Below are 27,302 nucleotides of genomic sequence, written 5' to 3' on the forward strand. Positions count from 1 at the left end.
GGTGCCCCCCTTGGATGCTCGCCACTGGCAGCGCCCCCGGGACACCCGCCCCCAGGTGGACAGCATGTGCACCGCTCCAGGTGCCACAGCAGCTAGCTCCACCTCTGTTCTGAAGAAAGAACCAAAGATGGGTTAATATGCCCATCACCAGTCAACCATAGAGAGCATGACTGCACTACAGGAAGTAGAACCAAGCAGAACCTCTAGTACCTTGGATGTCCTCAGTAAACGTGACTTCAGTGAATGTTATTCTCTTGGGAGGAAAGGACAACAGAGTAAGATACTTCTGGTCAAACCATACTAGAAAAGTAAAAAGTTAAGACATGTACTCTTCCAGTAATCCCACCCCCACCCCTTTGGGAACCACTGGTCTATAGCCACTGCAGGCAGAGTGAGGCTTATCTACATGCTGCCTCCTTGTCTGCACCTTAACTAAGTGAAGGATTTGTTGCTTATAAGAAGTATGAATTAAAAGAGCTTTCATCAAGCAAGGACTACTACTTGTTTAAAGATCTTTATTGCCAGTAAAATGAGACTGTGATGATCTAATAGGAGCATCTGGTTCTAAACTGATTTAGTTGCTTTCATGCAATTATGTGTATGTGGGCATTTCATTAAATTAACCAGACCAGTTCATTTCCACTAGCATCCAATGGCAAACCCCGTTTGCCTGGCACGTGGCAAGAATCACAAGGCTGCTGCTGTCTTCTGTAATATCATTTTACTTAGATTTAGTTGGGATGAAGAATGACTCATGATTTCCCAAAAGGTATTTTAGTGAGGTAGGAAGATGGGAATATTGGGTTATCTAAAATACATTTATAGCAAAACGGATTTGTGTAGTTTTGATATCTTCATGGTTTGAGCCATTGCAATGTTTTAAGATTATCCTTTCCATAATGGGTAGGTAAGGTGAATCAGTTTTCTGTCAATATTCATAGAGTTTAAAAATTCCATATCTTCTTTTTTCAGACTAAAGTCAAAGACCTGAAAAGAAGAAGAAGAGGATGTCAAATGTTAGCCTGTAAAGTTATAATACTCTTGGTATACTGCTAATGCAACCATAGCAAACTCAGCCTTAGTCCTGTTTCCCTGCAAATGGCCTGGTCCTCAAACACTCTGCACTTCAATTGGGAGAATGCTGCACTCACAAAGCTCAGGCAATGCTGGATTTCGGCATCATTTGGGAAGACAGGCAAACTAATGCCAGTGTAATGGAAGAAGCAAAGATCACCAGTGTCAAAGCAATGATTCTTCAACATCAACTTCGTTGGACTGGTCATGTTGTTCGCATGCCTAATTATCATTTTCCAAAGCAACTACTCTATTCCCAACTTAAGAATGGAAAGTGTAATGCTGGTGGTCAACAAAAGAGGTTTAGAGACTCTCTCAAGGCAAATCTAAAAAATGTAGTATAAACACTGACAATTGGGAAACACTGGCCTGCAAGTGCTCCAATTGGAGAACAGCCTTTACCAAAGGTGCCGTGGGTTTTCAAGACACTTGAACTCAGGAGAAGCATGCTAAGAGGAAGGCACGCTTGGCAAACCCTCACCATGATCAACTCCCGCCTGGAAACCTATAATAATAATAATTTATTATTTATACCCCGCCCATCTGGCTGGGTTTCCCCAGCCACTCTGGGCGGCTTCCAACAGAAAAATAAAACACAATAATCTATTAAACATTAAAAGCCTTCCTGAACACCTACCGTATGTCCCCACTGTGGACGGACATGTGGATCAAGAATTGGCCTCTACAGTCACTTATAGACTCCCTGTTAAGGCCGTGTTCATGGAAGACAATCTTACTTGGCTACGAGTGATCACCAAAGAAGAAGAAGAAAAAAGAAGTCCTGTTTTGTACAATCTACTGCTGCTTAGGCTAACAGGATCTGCATGGTTTCAAAAACCAGCAAAACAAATCTGACCGAGAAAAAAGTTGGCTGGAATAACTGTGTGGAAATGACATGGGATTAGCAAAACACTTCTCAAATCACTTCCAATTCACTTAAAAACAATAGTCTGTATCCAGCTTGTTTGTAGTAACCTTGAATGCCTATAGGCCAAATGACCCAACATACATACACAGATACATACATACATACATAAATATTGCTAACTTTAATAGTCAATTTCATTTTAGCATAGGCACTGTCAGAGTTTAATCATGTTTCAGATTGTGAAGGTCATTATTTGAAAACAAATTTGAAACCATTCCCAATTCCCCCCCCTTTTTTTTTTACTTAGACCAGCGCAAGTTGATGCTTGCCTTTTGCAAAGGAATACTGTCAGGTGGAGTTATTGCCTTCTCTAAACCCAACAGATGCAACCGTGCTCCTAAGGTGCCTGGGTGAATTCCTAAGTGCTCTCCAACACTTACGCCTCTTCAAAAGTCTCATTATGATTTCATTCACTGGGAGTGAGAACCTGAGGAATTCTCTCTCCAGAAGCAGGAACAATGAATGCAGTATGTGTCAACCTCAGACCGATCAGTGCACAAACTGTTCCCTTAAGTTTGCATCACCGTCAACACTGGACACTGCAGAAGAGCTAAGGTTTTTTTCTCACGGAACTTCTTAAGCATATGCAATTCCACCCAAATAGCTGACTAGAACTCAATTCATATGTTAGCTTGCAGTAGTTTTTGGCAGCACCCACACCCCCAAAGCTAACATAGTAGCTGGTGCCAGAGTAATATGCTTAGATAGCAATACAAATATCAGTCCTTAGAAAGAAGGATTCAGGCATGCATGGGTGAAATTTGTCTCCAGTTGGATAGACGTGGTCACTGATCCAAAGGATGGAAAGCAGGGCTTCACAAACAAAATCACAGAATTGTAGAGTTGGAAGGGACCACAAGGGTCATCGAGTCCAACACCCTGCAAATATTCAGTTGAATCAACTGAAAAATAACCTTAATAAGTTAAGAAACTATCAACTCTGCAAAGCAACATCCGGGAAATAGTAAAAGAAAAATCCCAGAGAGCTGCTCCATCATGGGAAAAGCATGCACGGCAGAAGCAGATAAAATGATCCTTCAGCTGTAGAATGAAAATAGGGGTGAAGTTTATAGTAGAATTCCCTCAACTTAGAATTGCATTATTGTCCAAACGTGAGCTTCTTTGATATCTCCCAAGTTCTTTGTGACTGAGCCGCCTTTTTGATCATAGAATCAACATGCCCTACCTCAAGAGAAACATAACACACAGCATCTTGTGATTTATATTATATAATGTACCACAGAAATGGATGAAATTTGCAGGTATATTAGCTTCTCCAGAGTAGACAAAGCCTGTTAAACTACAAATTGGTCCACTGCTGGAAACCTTTAAGGTTTTATTTTTTATTAAGGAAACATATTAAAACTTTATTTTGGGGTAGAACTGGATGAAATTTGTAGACAAGACCACCCTTTTGGAGGTATGAATCCTGTAAAATCTCAGGAGTAAAATCTGCAGTAGTTTTCCTGCAAGGGCAGCTGTCACAGGTTTGGGGTAGGTAAAATAGGAATCACTTAATCTCCCAATGTGTTTTGTGGGCAATTGGTCTGAAAACTGCAGACATGAGAGAAACCTGCCAAACTGCAGACAAGCAGGTCTGGGAGCTTTCATGATCGGCACCTTTAAAGATGCCTGTGCTTTTCTTTTGTTTGGCGCAGGGGGAGGAGAACTAAAATGGATTAGTTCTCTGGGTAAAATCAGAAGTGCTTGTGCTGACAGAACAAATGCCATGAATACCATCCTTTATATATTTTCCACTGAGAGGTTACTGGAACTTTGGGAAGTAGGAAACAGATTGGGAACAATGGGAGTGGTATGTAGTATACTTTGATGTACAATGAATGCCAACTTTGGGTATTATGTCGTGAAGAAAGTAGAGAAACTGCAGTCATATAGAGATGGCTAAAGCAAGCTTTCAAGGGAAATTTAAGAGGATCTCATGGCAAACTTATGCCAGCAAATTCATTCTCTTACACAGGTGCAGAATTTCATAGAAGCCTGAGAAGTGTGCTCAGTAATCAGACATTGGCTTCCCAAATTGGAAGTCTTTGTTGGAGTCATAAAGAGTAAACTGTTTAACTCTCGCGGGGCATTTAAAAGAAGCATCTTTTACTCCACCAATATCAAACATACAGAAGAGATCTGACAACTCGCAAGCCTTGTTTACTTCGGCAAGGGAACTTTCATCCAAGAGCAGAGCTTTGAAAAGGCAGAGCTCACGTCACCCAGTTGTACCACTTTAAAGGGAAACAGGCTGGTGTTTACTACAGTATATCAGGCCCATAGTACATATATTTTGACTCTGAGGCTTCTGAACTTATAATTTCTGCAGCCTGCTTACTGCCTATAGAGCGGTGACATAATTATCTTCTAGCTTAAATTGTGGGCAAGGAAAGGAGCCGTAACATCTTCAGTTCTCTGCAATCAAATGTACAGCTTGGTCAGAAATGCCTTATGTGTGCATTTTACAACCACCATCGGCATTTCTCAACTGCTTTTCAGTCATATAATAAGCAAGCTGCATTGAAGAAAAAAGACTGAACAAAAAGTGGAGATTAAACAACAGTCTACCCTCAGAAAAATCAGACAGGAAACTCTGTAGCTGGGCAGCCATCAGCCTCACCCTTCCCTTTGACATTTTTCTTGTTGATCTTTCCTCTTTTCTTTATTATTTCACAGCCATTTCCATTCCCCCACTGATCATCAGAGCGGTCTAGCAAAAGATGCTCTGTTGTGGCTTTAAATTGTTCAGATTAATCAGGACTTCTGCCCAGGTGTGAGGACCCAAGCTAAGTGGGATTTCCCCTGAAAGCTAATTTTTGCTTATCTGCAGAAATAACTCCATTTCACTCCTGCCCTAAGTAAAAGTTGTGATCGAGTGCAGTGGATTGCCTACAGTTTCCAGATGAGCAAAACCTAACCTATCTAGAGTGGCAAACTTAGTATCATAAAGTCATGCTAGGCTGGCTCCCAAAAGTAATTTATTTATTCAGGGGGTGCCCCACCGTAACTTGCATTCAGTGGGGAAAAATAAATCTGAGCTGAAAGTTCTCATGGGGAAATTTCTGACTTGAACTTGCAATGAAAGTGTGTAGCACAAATGGTTCCCTGAAATCCAGAGTTGGTGGCAGCAACTCCCTCCCACCCTTCCTTCTTTCAAAAAATGCGCCTAATTCTGCCACCACAGACAGTGACAGCCCAGTGCCCAACCACATGGTGGGTTGGACTCCAACTCCCATCAGCCCCAGCCAGCATAGCAAGTGGTCAGAGAAGATGGGAATATCAGCCAACTCTGCATTTAAAATCTGCAGGGGAGGCTCTGCTTGTGATCCTGCCAATAAGTGCAGCCTGATTGGCAGGGACACAGGCTAAGGTCTTCTCTGTAGCGGCCCCTTAGTTATGGAAATCCCTCCCCATTGATCTGTGGCTGTCCGTCTCATTGGTTTTCTCCCTCCCTGCCTTCCACCAGTTGAAGCACACACTTGTCTCTTCAAGCCTGTTTGGGAAAGGGCAATTGGGACGGATGTCTTTATCATTTCTGCTAGCTGGGAGGTTCTGTTGTTTTACTGCCGTTTTTGCGAGAGTGTTTGTAGTAGTTTGTTCTGTTGTAAGGCTGGATTGTATGCACGCCGCCCTGGTCTCCTTTGGAGGGAGGGCCAGGCAAATATCTAACAGATGCAGAACAGCACCTATATTACACCAAACATCCCGAAATATGTTCTGACCCGGGATGTTACAGATAAAGAGTGAAAGAAGCATGAGTGTGTGTTTCTGGATCTTGACTCAAAGGAGATACATAAATGCATCTCCCGTGGAAGGATGCACATTGGGATAATGGAAACCTGTGGGGAAACGTACATTTCTATCCACTGGGCAAGACCCAAACGCACAATGAGAAGCTTTCCCATCTTGCTGCCTCCTTGGAACATTAAAAGAAGCTTTAAAAATACTGTTTAAAGTGCATCACTCTTGAATATTGATCACAGAATAAATAACGACTACAAAAGCCATTTTTAAATTGAAATGTATGGTCCTATCAAAAGCACTTCTTTAATTCTATTTAAGTGGAAAACTTCAATAGCACCACTTGCGTTTGTGAAAAGAACTTTGGGGGCCCATCCCATGAACTTATGATTCAAAAGTCAGCCCCATTTGTTTTACTGATATTAACATTTCTAGGCTGCAACACTCAAGTTTAGTCTAATGGGACTTGCTTGCAAGTAGGCATGCACAGAATTAATCTGCTTCATGATGAAAATCAGCAAACAGTTGACAGATGCATGGGGAAGTAACAGAGGAAAGTTACCAAGTGCCCAAAGAAGGAAATTAGGAATGCTGTATTTGTTTTAAATGGGTACGGTGCGTTTCTTAATTATCTTTGGCACTGAGGGATACCCTCTTGGGTATTGTATTAAGAGGAAACATGAGGTGGGGCACCATTTGTGCTTTACATACCCCAAATTGTCTTTCGAAACATTTTCTCTTGGCCGAATGTTTCTGTTTCTAACACAAAAAGGACATGCACGAGTGGTATTGAAATTTGAACAGTGGCACCATTTGACACTCCTAACATAGCTGAGAAGCTCGCTCTTCCCCTTTCTTTTTGAACCACCACTTTCAGGTCACTCAAGACATAGATAAATCAGTCAATAAATAGTCAAGCTGCTTTATTGCTGCTGCTATTTATTAGTCTTATTTAGGATGATCATTTATATAGGCCCAGCTTACAAAGATCCATTAGCATGATCAACTGTTTGCAGGTAAATCACACAGGAGTGTTCTCTAAGATGGGAAAGCTGGCTATGCCCTCCCACAACAGACCATTACTAAGCCACAAATGACTAACATAAGTAGGCACACACAATCACGCTCTTGCATGGGCGTACCCAGTGCAGGGCAGGGGGGCAGCTGCCCCCCAGAAGCATAAAAGGGAGAGCACAGCACGACAGGCAGGGAAGCTGCCAGCTGTGCTCTGCCTCGGCCTGCTCGACTGAAGCAAAACGGCATTAGCGGCAGCGAATGAAGTGCCGCAGAGCATTGTGGGGCAGCACTTTCTGTGCTGTGCTCGCTGTGACTTGAAGGAGTGTGGGCTGAAGTTAGCCCAGGTCCAGATCCAGGTTTCCCTCGATGGAGGCAGCTGCTGCTGCCTCGTTTTAGTCACCTTGTTTTAGTCACCACTGCCGGTAAAAGGAGCGGGCGAAGCAGCGGCAATGGCTCCAGTCCCCTCTCCTCTGGGGTGTGTGGATGTTGACCACGCCTCCTGGGGGGATCCCAGCCACGTCATCGCCAGCCATCCAATCGGGTGGCTGGGGGTGGGTGGCGTGGCTGAAGTGCCCCCCCCTAGTTTTGATCCTGGGTACGCTCTTGTGAACATTTTCGTGGGCTAGGAACTTTGGAAAACATCTGGTAGGCTGCGATCGTGCTTTAAGGAATGTGAATCACTTGGAACCTTATATAGTTCTAAGGTTGCCAATTTCTCTTTCCTTTTTCTTTTCTTTTTGCTCCCGTACATTTAACAGCAGAAGTTCAGCAGGTAAAATGTTTCAGTACATTGAGCATACCTGGAAAAGATTTAACCTGATTTGTGAGTGGGTGTCTAGCCCAAGAATGGGTCCAGTGTGGCAGAAATGGAGGGGGGGAGAGAGAGAGTTGGCAACTTTAGCCAGCACCTGCCCTGTGAGGTTGTGTCAGTATTAATTTATTTTCCAGGTGGCAAACTGAAATAGAGAAGTTTGCAGACTGACCTTGCGCCCATCACTGTCTCTCAGTCTAATATGCCTTACAGTCTTGTTTTGAGGATAAAGCAGAAGAGAGGGAGAACCTTTCATACCCCCTTTACCTTGCTGTGAGGGTAGGTGGGGTGTAAATGTCATTTATAAATAATACCATTAGAAAAGCCAGGTCTTGAGATATGCTGATAAAAGCTTCTTCTTTCACCCCAGCTCTATGAAAACGTGCCAAAACCATCTCTGAAGGCAAAAATTTACTTCTTTTCAAAACTGTTGATCAAGCAATATGAAACTTCATAGCCCAAAGTATTTCCTGGTCAAAAGAACTGAGAGCAACCTTTTCCTTGTTTTCTAAATTCAGCAGCATGCCAGAAAGCTCGATAAAAATTCTCTACAAGTTGATGGAAAGCTACAGCAAGCAGAACACAGGAAGACTCCCAGTTTATACAAGAAAATAGTATTCCATTCCTGTGATGCTGGGAGGAGGCTTTCTTGACTGTAACACACAAGAAGTGTGCATGCACACGAAAGCTCATACCAATAACAAACTAAGTTGGTCTCTAAAGTCCTACTGGAAGGAATTTTTTTCATTTTGTTTCAACTACGGCAGACCAACACAGCTACCTACCTGTAACATAGTATCTGTAAGGAAGGTGCTGTGGGCCAAGTTGGGATCTGCGCCTGTGCTGTGCTTTGCACATTGTGGTATAGCAAGTCTTCAGATCCTCAGGGATCCTCATCCCTATTTCTAGGGATTTGCTTAACCTGCGGTGCTAACTTGTACAGCTGCAGCAGAAGCACCATCCTTACTTTTGCTAATGGGCAGTGCCATTTTGCACTAATGTCCCAGGTTCGTATGCTCTCTCTTTAACCTGCCATGTGCTGCTTAAGAACTGAGAAGGAAGCACTTTGCACAGCTAACCGCCCAGGGAACGAGGGCTTAACACCAGATACGGGTTTCCCCATGCTTAAACCTTCACACTCAAGCTCTTGTGGCACATTCTAAATGCACACAACCGATCGAGCTGTCAGTTGCACTAGAGAAGCCTGGGCCTCATTTTTCCTTGCTTTTAGGTAGCTTTACTCAAGAGTTGCCCTTCCTCTGCACTGTAAGGAAGTCAAACAAATAGCTGTCAGGAGCAGCAATGGTGGTGAAAAGCTTTGGGGTGGGGGAGAAATCACAGAACATAACTGTTACTTTCAGTAACTGTTCTTTGAAAGGAAGTGTGCTTTCACACAATTTCCATGCGCTGGTTGCACCTGCCATTACACCCTCCCCACTGTCAACAAACCAGCTTTTTAAGGTTAGAACACAAGGTCGCATGGTTAGCTGGATCTAATCTCCAGCCAACTCAAGCTTGCCCTGCAAAAATAATAATAATGCAGAAATACTCCGATGTAGCTTAGAGAAGCTTCCGCACTTTTGCTGTAGCTGCACTGGTGATTCCTACAGGAAATACAAATGCCCATTTAAGAGGCTTACCCTGGCTTAAAGACCCCAATTCTGTGATGGATGTGTGGCCATATTTGCACATCTTGCTTAAGGCACACAAATGTAATGTGCAGCACACACACACAGAGAGAGAGAATCAGGTGCATCTTCTCCCTTAAGAAAGAGGAGGAGGAGGCAGAGTGCCCAACATCGGGAACTTTCCACCCTTCATGCTGTCATGCACAGACATCCATGTGGAGCACCTGCAACCTGTATTATGCAATAAGGAATTGGGGGAGCGCATGGCCATCTCCTCCTCCACCACAAGAACAAGATTTTAGGGGCAGATAAGCATCTAAGAATTATAAAGGTAAAAGGTAAAGGACCTCTGGGCGGTTAAGTCCAGTCAAAGCCGACTATGGGGTTGCGGCGCTCATCTCGCTTTCAGGCCGAGGGAGCCGGCCTTTGTCCACAGACAGCTTTCCGGGTCACGTTGCCGCCATGACTAAACCGAAACAGGACACCGTGACAGAAACCAGAGCACACGGAAACGCCGTTTACCTTCCCGCAGCAGCGGTACCTATTTATCTACTTGCACTGACATGCTTTCGAACTGCTAGGTTGGCAGGAGCTGGGACAGAGCAATGGGAGCTCACCCCGTCGCGTGGATTCAAACCATCAACCTTCCAATCAGCAAGCCCAAGAGGCTGAGTGGTTTAGATCACAGCGCCACCTACGTCTAAGTATGAAGGGCATGCATATATGCCCTGGTGAATATACTGGAGAGATGTGGTCAGAGTCTCACGGTTCACACCAGCCATTTAGGGATCTGTCCTGCACACTGTGTTTGTTTATTGCAGGAAGCATCAGGGTTGTCATAGAAAACACAACAGCAAAGAATTTAAGTAGCTCCTGCTTGCCAACAAAATAGTAGAATCATAGAATCGTAGAGTTGGAAGAGACCACAAGGGCCATCCAGTCCAACCCCTGCCAAGCAGGAAACACCATCAAAACATTATTGACATATGCCTGTCAAGCCTCTGCTTAAAGACCTCCAAAGAAGGAGACTCCACTACACTCCTTGGTAGCAAATTCCACTGCCGAACAGCTCTTACTGTCAGGAAGTTCTTCCTAATGTTTAGGTGGAATCTTCTTTCTTGTAGTTTGAATCCATTGCTCCGTGTCCGCTTCTCTGGAGCAGCAGAAAACAACCTTTCTCCCTCCTCTATATGACATCCTTTTATATATTTGAACATGGCTATCATTATCACCCCTTAACCTTCTCTTCTCCAGGCTAAACATACCCAGCTCCCTAAGCCGTTCCTCATAAGGCATCGTTTCCAGGCCTTAATAGTAATAGTAATAATAATAATAATAAACCTCTTCACAAATTAAACTTCTGAAAATCTGTAATGCATGCATGTTTGCAAGTAATTTTAGCATATCACTCATCAACGTGATCTGCTCTTAAGTACACACTCCCGAGTCAAACCTTAGTTTGCAGTCATGTAGCATGTGAAAAAGCCCAAACTTTACTGCAAGTGAGAGGTGGACCAAGGGAACCCGTCGGAAAAGTGTCTCTTAAAAACATGATCAAATGTAATTTAGGGCGTGGACCCTTAAGGCATCCCTTCAAAATGTTTTCAGAATCTCCCTCAGGAGTTGTAATCAAGGGGAGAAACGTTGTCTCCGCTCAAAGTGTTAGCAACAAAACTTCAGGGACAAACAACAATACCAGCTCACTACAAGCTGGGGTGATAAAAAAGCAAGGAACTTTTGTTTTGTGATACGGCTAAAACAGCACAGCAGTGGGAAAACTGCTCCAGGAAGTCCTAAAACAATATAAATCACAGTCAGACTTTCCATACACTTCTAGACACAGGAACTCCGAAAATATCAGACCAGCGTGACTGCATACCTAATGCCAGGCTGATAATTCAATGGGCAGAGGCTCTGTCTAAAACATACACTACACAGACTTTAATGCAAGTTTTAATACTAGGTTCCAGCGTGAAGTGTATAACATCACGTTTACCCCGAAATCCAACCTAGATGAAAACTAAATTAACTCTTAGTGAAACTGCAACAAACCCAAGAATCAAAACATCTAAAGGCTTTCATGGGCGTACCCAGGATCAAAAGTAGGGGGGGCAAGGGGAGGGGCCAAGGCACGGAAGGGGAGGGGCCACAAAGTGGGCGGGAACGGCGAACTCGCGCTCCGCCGGGCTGTGCCCCTCCCTAGAAGCAGGGCTGGTGGGCGGAGGCGGAGCCCAGCCCAGTGGAGCGCGAGTTCGGCGTTCCCGCCCACCGCGCCGCGCTCCCTGGTTCCCCGCCGCGCTTGGCCTTGCCTGAGGGCGCGCCGGGGAGCTGGAGGGAGGGTGTGGCGGGAATGGCGAACTCGCGCTCCGCCGGGCTGTGCTCCGCCTCTGCCCACCAGCCCTGCTTCTAGAGTAGGGCAGCTGCCCTAACTTGCCCCGTGGTGGGTACGCCCTTGAAGGCTTTCCAAATGCTGTTGTAAGTAGGAGCAGTGGAAGATTTACGAGCGGCTAAATCAATGAAGTTCACCCTGAGGGGCATTTAATGGCTATCAAGATCTGCCTATCAACCTCCATACACTCAAGAGAAATAGCTGTGGCTGAGGATGAAGAAAAGAGTCCTGTTGAAGTAGATCTGGCACTACCAGCAGTTAACCCAGTCTCCTAATAGTCTCCTAATAGAACCGATTGATCAGATTTACCATTGGGGCCTTGGGGGCATCAGGTAAAGAAGGTGATACCTACTTCCTATCCCTTAATCTTTGTTTCTGCATCCCCTGACGCATGAGCATCACATCCTGAAGACCTTGAGTTGAGGTTGGGGTGCTGAACATTGTTCTCTACTATCTGGAAATCGGTTATCATGGCTACCAGAATCTTCATGAAGACCCTGGAGGAAAAAATAGCAGGACCCCATGGTGGTATTCTTCATTCCCATAGCTGACCCTCAGGAAGTGAGAATGCAGGTAGGCCTCTATCGAAGCTAGAAAATCTCCCCAGATCAGGCTCATCTAGATGTATTACAGATTCTCTATACTGAAGGTATTTTTCTTTAGAACTCGTTCACACCTATTTGCATAAAAATTTGCTCTGGTGTCTCTTGACTTTGGGGGGAAACAAAGATGACCAAAGAGCAGAAACTAGCTCTATGGCACTTATTATTACCATAAGATGTTGGATGGCCTTGGCAAGACAGGCACAATTTTCTGGGGTTGCTTGAGTACAGAAGAACCAAGCAGAATGAACTAGAGAATTCAAAATAGCAGCTGTCCTTCACTTTTTGCAGAATCTACGGATCTGAGGCTGTTTCACTGTAGATGCTTGCAAATGTTGAAATTTTAGTCCCCACTGGGGCCAAGGATAACTTCCAGTCAGAAGGAATGGGGCGCTTCTTACTGGAGTTCTGGAGCACATCCTGTGCTGGCATGCATGGAAAGGATGAGAGCGATCTAAGGAATGCTTCATGCCAGAGGGCTGTTTCATAGGAAATAGTGGAGGGGCTTTTTGCGTCAAGTTTTACTCGGAATAGGCCCGTGACAACCAAGAACATGACTAAATTAGGCCCATGAATGTAAAGTCTATACTCAAACTTAGTTGAATACCACCCATTATTATTACAGTATTTAAAATAATAATAATGCTAGATACAAAATGGCAGGGCTTTGCTGGAGCAGAAAAAAAAAAGCATCAAACTTGTTGGGAAGGCTGAAGAGTGATGATGCCAAAGGGCTTGGGGGAGAAAACTGTAAATTCTACCTTCTCTGTATTAAGTTACCGTACATATTACCACACCCAAATAGGTTGTACCGCTAATTATCAAGGCAATATTTCATTTTCTTTTGCATTATTGCATGAGAATACATTACAAAAGCAGCATTGTCCCTTCAGATACTATGGAACTTACAACAACAATCCAAACCTTGGCATCTAAACAACTGGGGTTGGATCCCAGGAGACATGTCTCCCATCATGCATTCCATTCAGAATTGCAACATCATCTTCTGCTAGGGAAAAGTCAAAGACCTAAGGGGAATGTATATGTGGTTAGTGGGACACATACAAAGCAACAATAAAAACCACCCGCCTGCTTCTTAAAAACTCTCCGGCATCCTGAATCATATTTTTGGTTCAAGAGTTTGTATCTACAACCAGATAGTTAGAATGTCATAGCTCTACTTAATTTGGAAGATACTTGACTTCCTCTCTATGACGTGTCTAGGCTCACATACTTGATCTATTTAAACTGTTTTACTAAGCCAGGGGTGCCCAAACGTTTTTCAAAGAGGGCCAGATTTGATGAAGTGAACATGTATGAGGGCTGACCGAAGCTGTTGAGCTTTTTTTAGGATTGAAGTTGTTGAGCTTTTTTTTACAATTTTACCCCGGGACATATGCCGCCAAGGAGGCCGGATTAAATCGACTGGGCCCCCGAAACGGACTTTGGCCATGCCTGCACTACTAAGCCATTTCTTGTCCATCACTGTTTGTTCCCAACTTCCCACACGCTCAGTACAACATAAACTGAACATGAACGTAATGTAGGAACTTAAAAAGAGGCTGCTGGGCACATTTAGTCCTGCATCCTGCTCCCACAGTGGCCAAACAGATGCAGGATCTGAGCACAACCAGCGTGCCATCAGAATTAGTAGCCAATGGTAGCCTTATCCTCCATGAATTTAACCACCCAAGTTAATAGCCATTGCTGACTCTTGTGGGAGACAATTCAACAGAATTTTGTAGCTACCCCTGGTTGGACCCTGAAGTCTCATCTACAGCTATAATACCACGATCTGTTCCAAAATCATGGGATGCCCATGAATACCTTCTGTTCTGTCTTCCCACACCCCTGTAAATCACCATTAACGATTTGGGGAGAAATGTGGGTCAAAACACCAAGTGAAGGAGAACTTGGGAAAGAAAACCACAACAAAATAACAAGTCTTACACTTTTAAGACTATTTAATTAAGCCAGTGTTCATTTGGGGGGGGGGGACACAGTGATGACATACTATACACAGAATGTTGATAAGACTAAGAGCTTCTGGGAGAAAGGGGTTTCCCTGGCTGGGAGTTTTGTTTTTTTTAAAAAAATCCCTTCTCCTAGCCAGACAAGGAGTCATCCCTCCTTGTAAATACACTTTCTGAGAAGCACAGGTTTAGTTCCTGGAACACACCAGTTGGCACGTAGAACTGCTAGAATGGCTCCTGGGGGAGGATAGACACAGACTGTAAGGAAGGGACTCTTTCCTAGAGTTTACTAAGTTCGATCACAGGCAGCGTATGTCGTACGGTGAAAGGCCATTTCCTTGCCTGCCTCCCCTTTCCCTAGCTTGGTTCCCTGAACTGGGAATTCCTGTAAGCTGTGTGCATGGATAAAGGCAGAGACGGCAGCACAAGATGTGCAACTGTTATGCTACGCACCCGGCATATCGGTAAGGAGTCCTTATCTTCCCTTGGCTGTCTCAGAAGCAATGAATCCCTTCTTCCCCAGGACTACCTGAGGTGTGTTTTTAGCAAAGTTTTTAAAAGGACAGGATTGCAAGCATTAATTTATTCAAACTGGTAGCTTAGTCAACTAAAGCACTGGTTCACTGTTTTAACTGGTGAAGACAACTGGAATATCTGTGCGACTGCTCATGGCAAAATGTTCATGGCACATTTTGCCAGCCCACTGCTTTCCCATGCTTTCTGTGTTGCCTCCCCAACACCACCTCTGTGCTGATTTTCTTTGGAGGGTGGGGTGGCGGAACACTTAAATAACAACAACAACAACAACAACAATTTTATGATTTCTACCCTGCCCATCTGACTGGGTTGCCCCAGCCACTCTGGGCAGCTACCAACATATATATAAACATAATAAAACATTACACATTAAAAAGCTTCCCTACATAGGTAAACTGCATTAGCGACCGAAACCCTTAAAAACACAATTGCAACACCTGGTTACCAAGTGTGAACTGACAAGCTAATCAGAACCCTCCTTGTACCTTCTCCTTCTAATAGTTTCCTGTTCAGTGTAGCATGGCCTTAACAAACCCTAATTTTAGTTGCGTTTATCTGCTGCACTTGCCTTCATTTTACAGTATCTGTTTGTTTCGGCTCATATGCTGATTATATGCTTTGATTGGTTCAGTCACTGTTAGCTGCCCTGTGTGATGCAAAATGCATTGGAAAGGGTGGAATATATATTTTCTTAACATGTAAATCAGGGTTTCCCAAACTTGGATCTCCAGATGTTATTGATCTAAAACTCCCATTTTCCCTAGCTAGTGGTCAGGGATGATGGGAACTGTAGCCCAAAACCAGCCGGAGACCCAAATTTGGGAAACGCTGATGCAAATAAATGTCATGACTTCTCCCTCAGTTCACCCATAGCAACTGGTCTATGAACGCAGAGGTTTCATTTAACTATCAAGGATAATTTTATCTACTTATTTATCTATCTATCCAGCTATCTCCCAGCTTTCACCCTAAGGTCGCGATAAGACTTACATGCATTTGCTAAACCCCTTTTAAAGCCATCTAAGCTCTTGGCCATCACAGTCTTGTGTGAGTGATCCTCTGTCTCACTGTGTACAGTGAAGTTCATTGCCAAGTAAGTGTGCAGCAGAACGCAACCTTAGTTCTTCAAAAACCCTTCCTGAAAAGGTGGTTCAGGAGCAAGTATCTGCCCAACATCTCCCATGCTGAAAACTAACATTAAATAAGTTTTGTGCTCTTCTGCAATCTTCCTATCCTCTTTCAATAACCCTTTCGAATCTTTGCCATCAGAGAAACCAACCGCCTCTCTCTGGCTGATTTCCTGCTTCTGATATATTTAAAGAAATGTGTTGCTTGTGTCAGTGTTTTTAGCAAGGTGCTCTCCAATTTCCTTGCCTTATCACCAACCGACATTTGTTTTGCCAGAGTTGGTGCCCCTTTTTATTTTTCTAACTTGGCCAAGACTTCCACTTTTTAAAGGAAGCCTTCTTGCTTTTTATAACCTCCTTGACTTTGCTCACCAATCACACTTGCATTCTCTTGGACTTGTTTGTATCTTTCCAATTTGTGTTCATCGTTATAATCTGTACTTCTGGTATTCTGGTATTAAATAAGCTCCAATTGTCCTATAGACAATTGTCTCTTGAATGTCCCTTTTAGCTTGCTTTCAACTTACCCTTATTTTCGTGTGTATGTGTGCACACTAAGTTCCGTCTTTAGAAATTAAATGCAACCATTTTGGACACCCAAAACAGCTTTCCATTCATTGCACAATCCAACAACACTTAGGGCACTTCCAGACTGCCATATTTTGTGAGTGGGATTAAATTGCATACTGGCAAATTCAGGCTGTGCCATTAAAGTGGGTGTGACGCTTTTGCACAACAAACCCACTTCCTCTCCCTTCAAAAAATTCCAGACCTTTTGCAGTTAGGAAAGTGATGGGGAAAATGCACTAGAAACTATGGGATAAAACTCCCCCACAAACAAATCAGAATGGCTGCTCAATAAACAGCTGATGCTGTATATATCTTGTCCACAAACTTTATGCCAAAAAAAACCCCTCAATACATGTACTGTCTGGAAGCAATGTTAAATCTTGGTACAAGGGTCTTAAGCCCCCCCCCCCAATCCTGATCTGGTTCACTCTGCTTCCCACCCCACCCATATTGCAAACATAATTGCCCTTAATCTCCTTAATTGCAGGGGAACTGTCCCCTTCTCAATCTGCACTTGAGTGTTAAATATTTTCAATATTTGGTCTCCCAAGAACTAAAGCTAAACTTCATTCTACTCCTAAGCCAAACTTCTTTCTATTTTCATTTTGGGAACAAATAGTCTTTTGTGAAGAAACAGACAAAGAGAACAATCTCTCATAGTGGTAACTGACAACATCAAGTGGAGCAAGCAGAATCAATACAAAAAATAAGAGGTATCTAATACTTTACTTTTAGAAATGTTACTAAAATCACATGATTTTAAAACTTATACAATCAAATTCAAATTCCTCCTTTTTTCTGCCTAGTGAAAAGAGGAGAGATATCCCCTCTATAGGGAACTTTGAGTTTCAGCAAGTGGAAGTATGTTTAGGTTATTACTTATAAGGCTAAATCTTCATTGTAGCCCAACTCATTTTAAAACATACAAATTTAGCTTTATCCGTTTCAAATTTAGCTTTAGTCTAGGTTTAACTGGGAATTGCTGCAGGATTTATTTCCTCTTTTAGCACATGATGCCCTTAATACGCTATATTACATTTCTTTAAATAATGTGATTACACTTTTGTTCTTCTCATGGAGGTGCCTACTACTTCACTTGGCTCCTTGCCATTTTCTCAATGTTTTAAGTCACTGGGATTGTGATGTTTCAGATCAATCAACAGCTTTTTAACTTCTCATTGTTTCCTTTCACATGTGCTTGCTAAAGTTCTGGTTCATTCTCATGTTATTCCCAAGTATTCCATCTTATGTTAATAGACATGGGATGGCAGAAGAGGAGTGTAAAATAATGAAAAGTTATGTCCAAAGTACAATAATTTATGTACACCTGGCGCAAGGCAATCTGCTCTTACCTGACAGTTTTCCAGGACCCTCTCTGGTTTGGTAGACTTTGGAATAGTGACAATGCCATTCTAGAATGAAAAATAAAAACCATTTATATATTACTAAAGTTCTATTTTTAAAAAGAAAATGGAAAGAGGGAGTGGGAGAATGAATTTGAACTATCTCACCTAAGTCAATGAGTCTAATTAGTGGAAGTTGTCAGTAAATCATCTCCTTACAAATGTTTAGTTAACCTGAAACGATTCAGCTTAGTTGAGATGATAAGCATGTGTCTGGAATGTACCATGTGGGGAATTCTAATGACTGATAGCTCTTCCACATAAAAACCCCTGTACTGTACATGGAAACCAGGTGTTAGTCTACTCTTCTCCCTGATGTGCTAGTTTCCTATGAACCCTGTAAACCCCTATCCTCAGTGGTACAGCCCACATACAGGTTTGCTCCCTTCATCTGCTGTTTGGAAGCACTAGGCCAGGCTTCCTTAACCTCCGCCCTCCAGATTTTTTGAGACTACAATGCCCATCATCCCTGACCACTGGTTCTGCCAGCTAGGGATCATGGGAGTTGTAAGCCAAAAACATCTGGAGGGCTGAGGTTGAAGGAGCCTGCACTAGGCCAAAATACCTCCTTTAGCAAGATGTCTGCAGTCACTTTTGGGTCCTATGTATCTCCGAATATAACAATATTAGAAGTCTCTCTATAAAACACTAATACTGAAATGACTTGCAAGTATATTATCCAAGGGAAGAACCATGCGCTCATCAAACACAACTCTGCAGGTCACATTTGGGCACAGTGGCATTGACAAAGAATTAATCCACACAGCACCCTACTTCTTGCAGGCCAGTATTTCAGCCACCGTAGTTCTACATTGACAGAAGAAGAGGATGCTCAATCTTTGGATCTCTTCCACTAACAGATTGCTTGTGTAACACTAGCAGGAACAGCCAAGCTAAACTTAGTCCCAGGAACAAGGTATCTTTCAATCTCTCTACCCAACAATCGTCTAGACTTCAAGCCAATTACTTTAAATAGCTACCGTACAACCTTGAAACATCAGTGTACTCCTAGCACTGAGGGCACTAAAAGGCACACGAGGTATGTCTACTACTACTGGGCATGTTTTATGTGGGTGGGCGGGAAATACGTTATATTACAGACATTTCTTTTAATAGAGATGGGTTCATGGTGAACCCCTTTGAGCCTCCCCCCCCAATATTTGTTAGCAGGGGGCTGGGCCCCCTCAATGTTTGTCCAGGTGCGATGCCTGTATGTGATGCTATCACATTAGCCAGGAACCTGGAGGTTTCTCCTCCTGCTGCCATGGAGAGGAAGTAGCCCCCAGCCTGTGACAGCAGCAGGAGGAGGAAAAGGTGGAGGAGCCGTCGGGAATGGAAGCCGAGCTGCTGCACAACGCACAAACATCACATGTCACAACATCGTGCGTGATGTCAGTCCCTTCCCGCAATATCTACTCGGATTCAGCACACCTGGACGGGACCAAGAATGCTGGCAACTTTAGAACTTACCTGTATGCTCCAGCGTATACATATTTGTGCAGGAGTTCTGCCATATTTTTTTGCAAGCTGAATTACGTCTGGATGACTAAGGGCTTCACCTTTGGCAAGTGGGCAGTAGCCTTCGAAAACAATATTCCTGCTTTGGCAGTAATCCACTAATTCTTGAGGCCTATGGAAAGGGTGGTATTCAACCTTTTATAAAAGAGAAGAAACTTTGCAGTTAAAACCATCGCCAGCTTTTAATCTATCACAACTCAAAGGTCAGGCAACTGAAGTGTTACTTCTTATTTATCAGAGTGCTGTCAGTTTAAAAAAAAGAAAGAATTGAAACTGATATTTTTTCTCCCCTTCAAAATGCCAGGAAAAATGCCACCCTTGGGTTGAAACATGGTACTCTGGAAAATTTGTACGCTGGCTGCCAACATCCTCGGAAGTTACAGAGATGCACCAACTCTTTGCAGTAATGTTTGAAGCAGTTTGCTGGGTGCAATAGAACTCTGCCCTAAGACAGCATTCATGCAAGATCATTACCTCTTTCTCCTCCTCCTCCCCCATGTTTCTATGAACAAGAAACTGAGATTACACCGTGTTCTCAGAAAAGAACAGCACAGCCATACATGACCTGTCACCAAAATACCACTATACAAGTACCTGCCTTCACCTCAGTTGTACAATTCCACCTCTTTGTCGAGCAAACTCACACAGTTGCTCTTCTACTATCATGAAATGATCTCAGCACATGATCTGTGTGGAGATGAGTCTTGCAGAATAGCCTGGCAAGTATTCACCCATATGATCAAATTTGACCTCATTTGTAAGGCTTTCATCAAAATCTTCAATTAGGTGAGTTGGTTGTGCATAAATCTTAACAGAGGGTTACGGGAAGGAATTCCCCCCCCCAAAAAAAAGGTGCAGCAGTAGCACGTTAATGAATCCTACCTGAGGGGCAACTTGGGGAAACATAGCCTTTCTTAAACAACACACACAGCATGGCTGAGGTATCCTTAAAATGGAAAATCCCATTAATTTAAATTTGTAGGTTTTTTTTAAATTCTTACTTGAAGTTTCTTATTTAGCAACTAATCCAGTTCTTAAATATATATATTTTAGACACAGCATACGTGTCTCTTCCCTCCTGACATATATGGACTGGTTACACAGTGACATTAATCTAGCCAATATTCTGTAAACTTTATGGTATAAAGCAAACAAAAAAGGTCAGGTCCAAGGAACTTAAACAGTCAAAGGGGGAGAAGTGAAGGAGAGGAGTGGAAGAAGAAAGAGTACCAGGGGGGTGAACATAGAAAGTTCTAGAAGGGACAGGGAACTGGGCAAAAAAAAAAAAGTGTGTTGGATGCTGAGGCCAAAAAGGGTCCCACTAGGGAAGCTGATCACAACCTCAAAAAAGGGGGGGAAAGGAAAAGGAAAACATGGTCCTTGATTTCTCATTAGTCTTAACTAGACTTGTTATTAGTGTGCGTGCATGCACACACACACACTTTTAAATGAATAGATATGGTGAAATCTCCACTGGTGGTTATGACTATGCAACCCAAGTGTTGTTGGGGATGAGAGCAGAATATAAAAGTTTACTCTTTCATAGACTGGGAGAGAGGTGTCACAGTATACCTGGTCAATGTTGACATAGAAACCTGTCCTTTAGTTACAATCATGGGTCAGGAAAATGTGGAGTTTATTAAAAGAGGAGTGTGGGCAGAAGAAAGAAAGAAAGAAAGAAAGAAAGAAAGAAAGAAAGAAAGAAAGAAAGAAAGAAAGAAAGAAAGAAAGAAAGAAAGAAAGAAAGATAGAAGGCATATAAGTCTGTTAGCTTGCTTGCACAAATCATCTGTGCAAGGAGCTTTGCTGGTGTGTTCTGTTTGTGTGCCCCATCCAAACCGACGTTATTGGTTGCAGTGGTTCAATGATGGTGTCCCATCTCTCAAAATCAACAGTCAATTCCTCCTGAGGAATAGGAGAATAGGAGGAGGTGACAGGCAAGAGGAAGAAGGAATAAATACCGTGTTTCTCATATTATAAGACATGTCTTATATTTATTTTTTCCTCAAAAAAACACACTATGGCTTATTTTCAAGGGATGTCTTATTTTTTTCCTCCTCCTCCTGCCGCGGCCGGCATTGCTGCTGCACCTATCACTATGTCTTATTTTCGGGGTATGGCTTATATTCCTTGAATGCTTAAAAATCCTGCTATGGCTTATTTTATGGGTATGTCTTAAAATATGAGAAACAGGGTATGTGTGAATATGAGACGAATATAACTGATATAGGACCCCAAGAATCTCACAAGAAGTCATTCTGTGGCAAAACGTGATAAAACGTGAACTATTCTGATGTTACCCCTCCCTGTAATTGAAGCATGGATGATTAAGCAAATCAAAAAAATGACACGGTTCCTGGACAGAAAGCTGCCTTAGCTGTCACACGTCTTCCAGTGACCTAACCATTTTGCGTACTTTTGATGGAAAAGAAGACACGATATCCGAGTTTAGCACCATGACATCAACACAGGGAATGTGGAAAATTTCGTCCACCCCGAGGAGGATGAAGGGCTGCTTCCTGTTTCTCATCTTTAGTACATGTTGTCTTTCTAAGCAACAATAGTCAGGAACAATAGCCTGGCATCTGCTCAATCCAGACTCTGAAAAAACCAGGCTCTCAAAGGCTAGGCTGAGTCAGCCTAAACCTACTGTGATCAAAAATGACGGGCTGGATAAGAGACAAGGTTCAAACAGCAGACACATCCATCTCTTCAACCTTTGAAGTTTCTTGACCTCTCTGTGGCATTCAGCACCACATGTTTACAGTTTGCAGAGACATGATGGTGGCGGCTCATTCGTCCATGCTGCTTGCGCCTGAACAGGCTATGGGACATGCCCAGTATTTACTATTGAAGACTCTGAGGAAGAATGGAGAAGCAATACTCCATCCAGGTGGAGCTTTCAGACTCGCTAAATGCCAGAGAACTAACAGTGCGTTGTTTCCCAAGGAAGAAAAATGCTGGGGGAAAGTGCAGAAAAGGACAACCATAAATTATCAGTACGTTGGAGTACCTTGGCATGCGTGTGTTTTAAGAAACATGCAGATTATGGAAAGGATGTGATAAGAGATTTATAAAATTATGCATCACATGGGAAAAGTTAGGGTTAGGGTTACCTAACCCTAACCCTAACTCCCCCCCCCTTTATAGTATTATAGTATTATAGCAGAACCCCTAGTTTGGAATTATTCAATGAAACTGATTGGCAGGAGGTTCAGGTCTCCTGGCTCTCACTGGATGAAGGACTTGAACTTTATGTGTACAGTTTCTGCCCCAACCTTTAATGCTCAAATCAGCATAGTACATGGGCAAAATCGGTGCTATACGTGGCTAGCAAGGATCCAACCCTTGGGTTCCATTATATAGGAATGGGGCAGGCACAGCTTCGATGTGGGACTGAGTAGCGGCTGTTGCCTTGGGATTTGCCCTCACTTTGTTGCGTGTGTGGTGCTGGATTCAAGCCCTCTCAAGCTCTCCATCATCTGCCCAAAACACCAGTTTGCTAGAGCCACTTCCGCGCCTGCGACGGAGGTGGGGTTGTGGGCTGCCCGACTGTACCATCGCGTAGGGGCTGCGAGTTCAGCCCCTACGTGATGGTAGGTTCCCGCCTGCGTCACCCCCCGACCAGCCAATGAGGTCGGTCGGGGCGGGACCACATCTTTTAAAGGGCTTTGCAGGCGGGAAAGCTCCCTCTTCCTTCCCTCTGTTCGCCGGAACGAACAATTCAGGTGTCGTTCCTGCGTTCCTTTTCCGTTGCTTTCTGTCCTTTTTCTGTGCCTTCTAACAGCTGTGCTTCTGTTAGGTGTTTTTTCTCCTTAGGTTCTTGTTGCAGGTTCCCGGGGGCCTTCTAACCACTATGCATAGTATACTCACTCACCTGGTTAATGTGTGGGGTTACCTGGCAATCTTCTTTCAGTTGTTCCAAATGATGAATAAGAAAGTTGCTTACTCCAATAGACCGGCATAAACCTGAACAAAAGCAAAAAGGTGCTGCATGTTTATAACATTCTGCCATGGTGGGAGAAAAGAGAGGGGCCTAGGGCACACATTATAACCAAGTGGCCCAACTGAAAAGAGGGCTGGGTTTAACAGTGCTTCAGCCTGTTAAATGTGGAAATGGGGTCCACTCCCGTGTACAATTTCTGTAGTCACTCGGGGAACCCCTGCCATCAGTGAACACGTAGAGCCAGCAGACAATTGCTGACACCGTCTGTGTGCTTTAACATTTATAATCTGAATACTTTTCGTACCCAAATTTAAGTAGTAGAGCATGCCTAGGCTGTGTCCGAATGGCCCTGTGCAAATAACCACCTCTCAGCATCAGTCAGCTTTCTTATAAGAAAAGGTTGTTACCTACATACAAGCTCTCAGAAGAGGGTGGGCTATAAAAATAAATACATTTCAGGAATGATGAAACGGTCATCAAGTGAGGGGAAGATTACACACGCCCCAATTTATGCGTAATGAGAGTTCTGAGTAACATCATAGGGTAATTTTTTTAAAAAGAACAACACTGAACTTGCAGTTTGACAGCATTATCTGAGGACACAATTCAATCAAGATCCCTTTAGGAAGCAGTTTTATAATCTAAACACACCGGGGGCTCCCTGGTGGATTCAAGCTCCAGGCTAAATTCTGGGAAATGCTGGTGTAGTGTAAGCAAAGAACAATTGGACTTTGCCAGGTTGAAAAGGAGGAAATGATGTTCTGAACAGCCTGCCAAAAGCTCAAAAGAAGTGGAACATGCGTGGAAGACTAATAGGGTGTAAGAAAACACAAGGACAAACAATCCAAACAGACATCTGACTACTTTCACGTTATTACTGCAAGGAAGACATTCAGTAAAATAAAACCCACAGAAACTATACTTATGAAGTCAGGAATTAAGAGCACAAATCTATAGCTGGGTTTTGCATTTTCTAACGCTGCCTGTCATCAAAGGGTCATAATTACATGCATGCAGCTAAGCATGCTTCCACAAAATTATGTGGGTATATAGATCTGAACTGTGCCACTAGTTCCAGAAACAGCTAAAAAGAAGGGGGGAAATTTGCCCTAATTTGGTAAACTAAAGCGATTGTTGTGTAAGTGGTTTCATCTGCCATAGGCAAACTGTTAACATCCAGAAAGTTTAAGGCAATTTCTTTTCTCTGAATGCACCTCATGTTTTTATTGGCAAGGGTTGCAAGCTTTCAAACTGCTCTTGTTTCAGAATGAAACTATTATATGGGGCAGCTATCAGCCATACTGATGTTCTTGTGCTTCATGGCAGTGCTAGGTTAGTTATCCTGTGTATTCTACAGAATACTGCAATGGAAAAGTACGAGGTCGTCCTGCTTCCTTGAACAGTGGAGACAAGGGTGGTTTCCTCCCTTCCCCAGAGTACTGAGGAACAAGGGTCAAGCTCATTGATGGAGGAAAATTTAAGACACGGGTAACAAAACATGGAAGCGACTTTGACAGCCCAAACACAGCATAAGGGGCTTGTGAAGACAACAGTCCGGCAGGCGACAATGGGAGAAAGGAATAACTTTAAGCAGCCATCAAAATGACGGAGCATTGTTCTTGGCTAAGAAGCAGCCATGCACTAATTTTGATTTCTGTTTTAGAGGGCACATTATGGTAAAGTGAGCAAGTTCTGGTCCCTTAACCATACTGGCCTAACAAAAGATAATGTTTTAAAAACCATTTCCAACACTGAATGGAACCTACCCAACAATCTTCCGTTAAGTTCACCCTCAAATAATTCTGAATGGTGTTCACGCTTCTGCCACTGTAGAATTCCTGGGAGAAGAAAGTTCTCCAGAAAAGGTTTGTTCAGAGAAAACCTCTCTCTCTTAAAAAGAAGCTTCAAATGAAAAACAGGAGGTGGCTAGTTCCATCACACCCTAGTTGTGAGCTTACTTGCAATACCTCTTTATCGGGCAAAAGGACTGGATGGACCTTTCATCTGAGGCAGTAAACAATGTATTATATTTTTTATGAATAGCCAGGGACAGACCATTGGTTCCAAAGTTCACATAGCTCACTTCCCCGAGAGCTCAGGGTAGACAACAACATTTTACTTCAATGACCACTCTATTATAACAAATATTTTAAAGGTTTTTAAAGCATGAAGTAAAAGTATCTCTCTGTGTGCGGACGCACACACGCACACACACACTATTGGGATCTCCTAAGATACGATCCTGTTTAATAAATAGATTGGCAATATGATCACTCACAAGCTATGAACAAACTGCTTATCAACTTTGCTCGGATAAATATGACAATATTTGGAATGAATTTATACAAAATGTATAACAGGCTATTAATAGTTACATATGTATTCAGATAAAAATATCAACTTTAGAAAATAATGTATCGGTTTGGGGTTTTTCCGCACATATCCATATACAGTATTATTTCTTTCTCTACACGTTTTTGTGCCCTTTCATTTTTCTTTCCTTTCATTTTAATTTGTATCCCTTCATTTCTTTATAATTGAAAACTTTTCAATAAAATACCAACAAACCCTTAGGAGCCAAAGTAAACAGCAGAAGGTCGAAGCTGAACATTCCCAACTTTGTAAACCAGAGTGTACGCAAATTCCAAAAGATACCTTCAACAATGTCATTGCATGAAAAAGCTCCAAATCCATATTGAGGCTGAGAGAAAAGGGGCTTTTTCCAATGGCAACATTTGAATAGCGAACGTCTTGGACCACAACAACATCCTCTTAACTGCTACATGCACTATGTTTATGGACAAGATAGGCTGGATCTTTTGATTGCTCTTAGGGACTGTGATATGAAAAGGAGTCAACCTTTAACATGTGATGGGGCTCAAGACTAGCAGCGCTTTATCAAGGAAGGCCAGGACTTTAATGTGTTGCTGCACCGAAGCGTGAGGGAGCCGACACAGCCCCCAGAACACGGAGGTAGCATAAATCCAGCAACCTCTCACTCGTGAAAAGGTGAAAACAGAACAGACACAAGTTAATCTGAAAAATACAGCATGAGACAATTTAGAAAGGATTATTAACATGCTAATGAATTGGCACACAACCACCCTATGCGTGGAATCACCACTGATTTGTCTTGTCACGGGAATCATACATAAATGGAACAGCTAGAGGGAAGGAACTCCTTGTCCGTCTCAAACAGCTGTGTTGTCGAGCCCAGCATGCTTGCATAATTCCCATTAATGCTAATAGCATTCGGGGATGTATAATGGGGTGGACACCTACCTTGATCCAGGATTTAAATATAAATTTATATTAACATAAAAGGAACATTTGCAATTCAGATACAGCACTCACCATGCCATTTGCATGCTAGAGAGGAGCAGCAAAATACGGCAATGCATCAATTTTGCTTGTTATATGTGAGCTGCACGCATTCATACGCGCAAGCGGCAATATATGGCATTTAAATCGGCAGATACCTTGCCCTGAAGGTCCTGGAACGAGGAAAATGTTCACAATATGAGGCAATTTTTCCAAAGTGTCAGCATCCACCATGGCACAACCAACTTACCCACAAAAGTATGAATATACCTGCAACATGCTTCAATGAAAAAACACATAAAAGCATTCTTCATTGACATATATTACAAGTATATCCGTCCATTGTGGGGAGGGGTGGGTATAATCATTGGTTGTGCATAGGCCTGGCCAATGTATTGATACATCATCCAGGACCAGTTTGAGGGCCAGAGCGCAATGGTGCCTTCACCCGGCGGTATATCATGGGTGGGGCTTGCCTGCCACCCAGAAGCGCCTAACCTTTCTTCTCCAGCTGCCTCCTTCCTCCCTGCAATGGGCGCTGGCGGCAGTGGGAGTGGCAGCAGTGCCACCCTAGCGCCTCACAGTGCCAGGGCTGATGCTCCTTGTTCCTCCCTCCATGCACCACACGCTCCTTCCTTTCCAACACTGCAGTGTATTGGTATACACTGGTGATACACCACGACGTTGAAAAGCTGATATCGCCCAGCCCTAGTT

General features: G+C 43.2%; 1 protein-coding gene across 3 annotated transcripts in view; it reads right to left on the reverse strand.

The window, feature by feature from the left end:
* Positions 1-495: 495 nt before the first annotated feature.
* LOC118089425 (uncharacterized) overlaps positions 496-27,302 on the reverse strand; it is a 62,754-nt gene continuing 35,947 nt past the window's right edge. The window contains exons 4-8 of one of the 3 annotated variants that reach the window (XM_035124074.3): positions 23,199-23,290; positions 19,274-19,456; positions 17,753-17,812; positions 13,118-13,221; positions 496-987 (exon numbers count right to left, since the gene is read on the reverse strand). In XM_035124074.3, coding sequence (XP_034979965.2) covers positions 13,126-13,221; positions 17,753-17,812; positions 19,274-19,456; positions 23,199-23,290 — 431 coding nt within the window. In that variant the 3' untranslated portion in view covers positions 496-987; positions 13,118-13,125. Of the gene's footprint in view, positions 988-13,102; positions 13,222-17,752; positions 17,813-19,273; positions 19,457-23,198; positions 23,291-27,302 lie in introns of all 3 variants that reach the window. The other 2 variants (XM_035124073.3, XM_035124072.3) reach the window with 2 other exon arrangements.

This window comes from Zootoca vivipara, chromosome 7 (assembly GCF_965207765.1).
Source record: "Zootoca vivipara chromosome 7, rZooViv2.hap1.1, whole genome shotgun sequence".
NCBI classification, from domain to species: Eukaryota; Metazoa; Chordata; class Lepidosauria; order Squamata; family Lacertidae; genus Zootoca; species Zootoca vivipara.